At 40.8% G+C, this 5,576-nt stretch overlaps 1 protein-coding gene across 1 annotated transcript; it reads left to right on the plus strand.

Annotated features, from left to right (window-relative positions):
* The first annotated feature begins 961 nt into the window (after positions 1-961).
* On the plus strand, positions 962-4,906 carry LOC137934057 (WEB family protein At3g02930, chloroplastic-like). The gene is made up of 3 exons (XM_068778258.1): positions 962-1,189; positions 1,850-2,051; positions 2,149-4,906. The coding sequence occupies exons 1-3, from the start codon at positions 1,170-1,172 to the stop codon at positions 4,519-4,521; spliced, it is 2,595 nt and encodes an 864-aa protein (XP_068634359.1). The 5' UTR covers positions 962-1,169; the 3' UTR covers positions 4,522-4,906.
* Positions 4,907-5,576: the final 670 nt, after the last annotated feature.

Genomic DNA, 5,576 nt, shown 5'->3' on the forward strand with positions numbered 1-5,576 from the left:
GAACTGAGCTCCATTTTTTCAAGTATTTTAAAAATATAATAACTTTGTCTGACTCTCCAATTTGTAAAATACACTCTCACCCCCTAGATTGTGAAAAACATTGCTCCCCCCTCTCTTTCTTTGTGCTTGTTTCATAAAGGAAGGACGGCAAGACATTTCACTTCCCCCACATGATGGCATCCTCTGTGCTGTCGAGAGAAGAGAATGCCCATCCACCTCTTCATTGTTGCATAGTCACGAAGAAGGAAAAAAATGGGGTAGAGACATAGCAGTCACCAAGGGTTGTGGTTTAAGGATAATCTAGTGTCGAGGAAAGTACAATGAATTGCATTAATTTTGGCTCTACTATCATCAATACTCTGGTTAGGGAATAGGTTTGCAAGTGAGGTTCATTCATACAATTCTCAGCCTATTTTATTACGGGTCTCAACCACCACAACTGCTTATTTTATTACCCACTCCTAGTGGAATATATTTATGGGGTGAACCAAAAGCTCAATCTCTAAGGGCACATTTTGTGACACAATTTCAGCTACACATCTTACATGTTCAAAATTTAAGCATATTATTATCTGTACATGTCCTATGCATGATATGGTTTTGTATCAATTTGGATCATGTGGAATTGGATAAATGTATTTATTTTTTATGAAATGGACAAGGGATAAACACTTGAAGTAGAAGGTGAGAAATTCAGATATCATGAGGAGACGGTTCAGCCGTTCAGTCAAACGTCAATCACGACTCCACGACTCGCCCGCCTGCTTTGCGTCTTTTAACCGATCAACCCCAACCTACATTTACTGAATCCTCTGTTTTGGTGACCTAATTACCTTTAGCCCAGACATTCTTCTCCAAAGTATGGGTATTTGAGTCATTTCATCTTCTTCTCTCTCTCCCTCACCCCTCTAAAAGCCTCAGCTGCTACTGCTGCTCTATAATAACCTCTCTGAGGCTTGTCACTGCAAAAACCACATTGACCCATACGAAAAAATAATTTAAACTGGGTTTCTTGCTTGCCCCTGCTCTCTGAAAAGATCTCTTCCTTACTCTCTCAAATCCGTCAGAATCTCTCACAATGTCGGCATTCTAGCAGGCTATTCTATCGCCTGCTCTCTTCGCTTCATTTGCCTCTCTCCGACGGTACTCTCTTCTTACTCCAGGCCGCCATGTTGTCCTCCAAAACGAAGTAAGTACCCGTTTCCTTTTATAGATCTGGTGTTTGCATTTTTTTGATCTCTTCGTTTTAGGCTTCAAGGCGAGACCTTTGCGTGCATAATCTTTGCATTTGTTTCCAAAAACGACTCCGAACTGTGCTTTTCGGTGTTTCCTTGCTTCTCTTCTTTGATCCAGTTGCGTAATTTGGTTTACTTACTGGTGATTTTGTTGATTTTGTCTGGTAAGTGACACTTACTTTTTTCTTTTTCTTTTCCCCATTATGTTTTATCGCCATGAAGTTTCCAGTTTCCAGTCTCTCTCTCTCTCTCTCTCTCTCTCTCTCTTTTCCGTTTTGGTTTAGCAGTGATCGTGCCTATACTTATTTTCACTGCAACAGACATCTGCTGTGCTTTCACGCTTCATAAACGTCTTGGTTCGTTTTGTTATGGTATGGTATGCTTCGATCTTGAAAAAATTTATTGTTTTGGTTTTGCGATCTTTTCCACGTTGTTTGGTATTTTGCATATGTCTTCTCTCTTTTCGTAACGCTAATTTACAGCTTTCTTCTCGTGGTGTGACTTTTCCTTCTACTGGCTTGTGAGTTGTGCATCACTTTTTGTGTCAATGTTTCTTTTCCCCTTAATGTAATGGATTTGATCTGGAGTTAATCTGAACGTCGGTCTTGAATCAGAACCGGACTGTCCGAAACTCTACCCAACAAATCTACGCCAGCAACTCCTAGAGTTAGCAAATTGGCGAAAGGACCAACTAGGTCAGACTCCAATTCTTCTTCTCCCTCACAGAATCCACGCCTTTCAATTGATCGCTCTCCGAGATCAGTTGACTCCAAGCCTGCCGTGGATCGTCGATCTCCAAAACCGAGCACTCCTGATGTAAGTTGAGAAGAAGTCCTCGTCAATCTCTCTCCAGATTTTTTTTCCAAATATTTGATTTCATTGAAACTCACTTATTTTTTGCTGTTAATGGTAGAAACAACAACGGGTATTGAAGGGCTCAGAACTACAAGCCCAATTGGGTAGTGTTCAAGAAGACCTCAAAAAGGCCAAGGAGCGGTTAGCCACTACAGAGAAGGAGAAGGTCCGTGTACTTGAGGAGCTGAAGCAGGCCAAAAGGCTTGCAGAGGAAGCAAATGAGAAGTTAAGTGAAGCCTTAGTTACTCAAAAGCGTGCTGAAGAGAGTTCTGAGATTGAAAAATTTCGTGCAGATGAGCTAGAACAAGCAGGTATAGAGGCAGCTCAAAAGAGAGAAGAAGAGTGGCAAAAAGAATTGGAATCTGTTAGGAGTCAGCATGCTCTCGATGTTGCTGCATTATTATCTGCAACCCAGGAGCTCCAAAGGGTTAAACATGAGCTTTCTATGACAACAGATGCAAAGAACACCGCTTTGAGTCATGCAGATGATGCCATGAAAATTGCAGAAATTAATGCAGAAAAGGTCGAGCTGTTGTCCAATGAACTGGGGCTAGTCAAAGCTGTGCTTGATTCAAAACTAGAGGCAAAGTCAAATGAAACCTCTGAATTAGTTAAGAAACTAAACTTAGAGATCGATTCATTGAAGCAAGAGCTTGAGAGAGCAAAGACTGCAGAAAAAAAGGTAGAAGAAATGAAAGTTATTAATGATGCGCTCAGGTCAGAGTTAGAAGAAGCCCAACTGGCTGAATCAAATCTGAGTAATTTAGCAGATGAGTGGAAGAAAAAAGCTGAATCATTTGAAACTCAGGTTGATGAGGTCACCCTTTCAGAAAAGTTTGCTGCAGAGTCATTAGCTTCATCTATGAAACAGCTTGAACTAAATAATGCTCTGTTGCTAGAGAAAGAATCTGAAATTGCCTCTCTTAGAGGTGTGATCGAGTCCTTGGAAATTTCAGCTGGGAGGCATAAAGAAGAATTAGAGGAATCCAACCAACTTCTTGAGATGGGCAAAAAAGAGGCACTGGAAAGGGCTACTACAGTTGATAATTTAAGGTCTGAGCTTGATAGTGTCAAGGCAGAGAAAGCACAGGCATTGAATAATGAGATGGCAGCCATTTCAAATGTTCAATGTTTGTTGGAAGAGAAGAATAAACTAATGATTGATTTGGAAGTTTCTAGAGATGAGGAAGGGAAAAGTAAGAAGGCTATGGAGAGTCTAGCCTCAGCTTTGCATGAAGTCTCAACTGAAGCAAGAGAGACAAAAGAGAAGCTCTCTACGGCTCAATTTGAACTAGAAAATGCTGAGATCCAATTTGAAAATTGGAAGTCGGATTTTGCAGCTGCCAAAGAGAAATATGAAGCCGTGATTGATGAAGCAAAAGAAGAAATTGATCATCTCACCAAGTCAGTTGAGATATCTCAGCTCGAAGCTGAGAATTTGAAGACAGAACTGAAGGAGAAGGAGCTTGAGTTTGTGGCTTCCATAAAAAAATCAGAAGAAGAAATATTTTCTGTGAGAAGAGAAATGGATAGATTAGCTGAAGACTCGAAAACAGAATGGGAGGTAAAAGAGCTAGGTTTTGTGAGCGCCATTAGAGAATCAGAGCAAGATCTGTCAACTGTCAAAAGGGAAGTGGAGAGGTTACTTAATTTACTCAATGAAAAAGAGGAAGAGGCACGGGCAACAAAGGAAGATAATGCCCGGCTTGTCAACAATTTAGAGGAAGCACTATCTGAGACAAATTCTGCAAAGGAATTTGCGGAAAAAACATTGGCTGAGAGTTTGAAACTGAAGGAGAGACTGCTGGACAAAGAGAACGAGTTGCAAAGCATTACACAGGAGAATGAAGAGCTGAGGTCTAAGGAGGCTGTAGCCCTGGAGAAAGGTAATGAATTATCTAAGTTGCTTGAGGAAGCTCTGGCCAGGAAGATTGAAGAGAACGGCGACCTATCAAATAGTGAAAAAGACTATGATTTATTGCCAAAGATGGAAGAACTTGTGGATGAGAATGTGGATGGTGGAGAAATGGAAAAACCGAAGTTGGCGCAGCCTGAGAAACACAAGGGAGAAGGTTTCTTGAACAATACAGATGCTCTGGAACCAAAGCAGGAGAACATGAATGGGGAGGCTGAGGAAGATGACTTTGCTGAGGTTGAAGCAAAAATGTGGGACAACTGTAAAATCAATGAGAAGGATTTGTCACCTGAGAGGGAACCCAGGACAGAGGCAGGATCAGGGCCAGAGCCCGAGTCTTTTGAAGAAGATGTAGACTCAAAGATCGATGGTGATGGCTATGATCAAATAAATGGGCAGTCAACAGAAACAATGGAGAATGGTGGTACCTCTCCAACAAAGCAGCAACTGAAGAAAAAGAAGGCATTGCTACGCAAGTTTGGGAACCTTTTGAAGAAGAAGACCAATGCCAAGTAGGCAGAAATTTCTAATGCAAGGTACTACCTGATCTTGTTTGCAGTATGACATGATCTGCTGTTGTCTCTTTGAGCTTTGATTGTTGCCATGGTTTAAGCTGTTTGCTACATTATTAATACTTGCATAATTGTAAATTGTAGCAATATGAGATGTCTTGTTCTTGATTAATCTGTTATATCCTGCTTGTGGTATTGTGTAATGATACTCGGTTGTTTTTGTTTTTTTAGACTCTCATTGAGCCTTTGTATGAAGAGGAACGAGTGATTACTTGTATAACTTTCTGTTCTAAGTTCCTTCACCCTAAAGAATCATTGACACCCTATTTAGTTATACGCGTGCTAAACTTTCCTACATCACTCTAATGTAAATACAACTCTTCATTAACTAAAGAACCCACCTTTGATCTTCCCAATTTGATGATTACTGGTAAGAAAAGCTCATCCCCTTTTATGCCTAACTAGTCATAATGCACTGCGCCGTATAGAAAAATCAAAGTTGAAAATCTTCTCAGTTTTATTTTTATAAAGAGCAAAAAGGAAAGAAGATAAAGTTCCTCTATTGCATGAAGGCTCATTCAACCAATGGATCCTATGGAAAGGGACCTTGTGGTTTTTGTTGTCACAAAAGATCCGGCTATCCTCTCCATGGTTCTGTTTTCTGTTTTGCCTGCTGAGGGTAATCAATTCGTTTATTTAATGTCTGTACCTTATATTGCTGGGTGAGTTTCAATATTCTTGAAGTAATGCAGCTCGGAGGAAATGGGGAAGCAGTAGGGAGTAATTAGGAACATGTGGGGGTTGTCTGCTCTATGATTTCTGGTTTCATGTGGACGATCTGTCAATTTTGGAGTAAACATGTCTTGTAGATGGATGGAGAAATTGGTTGAATCGGAAGAGTATCAAAGGCTCAATCATGTGAGGCCCCTCTGACACTCTTGTTTAATCATTCATTTGCTCGTCTGGCATGACAAACCATGTCGGGCGAGGTGGAAGTTGGAACGTGCCCATTAACACCCACACTGCCAACCTATCATGACGCCTCGTTAGCTCTGCAAT

The sequence above is a fragment of the Aristolochia californica genome, unplaced genomic scaffold (assembly GCF_029961685.1).
Source record: "Aristolochia californica isolate CCGP_79_NKW_82.1479 unplaced genomic scaffold, dmAriCali1.0.hap1 SCAF_6, whole genome shotgun sequence".
NCBI lineage: Eukaryota > Viridiplantae > Streptophyta > Magnoliopsida > Piperales > Aristolochiaceae > Aristolochia > Aristolochia californica.

Excerpts from the sequence above, each read along its gene's own strand:
- LOC137934057 (XM_068778258.1), top strand. The coding sequence starts at position 1,170 with ATGTTGTCCTCCAAAACGAA. Across the intron at positions 1,190-1,849 it reads ATGTTGTCCTCCAAAACGAA|AACCGGACTGTCCGAAACTC; the intron begins GTAAGTACCCGT and ends GTCTTGAATCAG. Across the intron at positions 2,052-2,148 it reads CAAAACCGAGCACTCCTGAT|AAACAACAACGGGTATTGAA; the intron begins GTAAGTTGAGAA and ends TGTTAATGGTAG.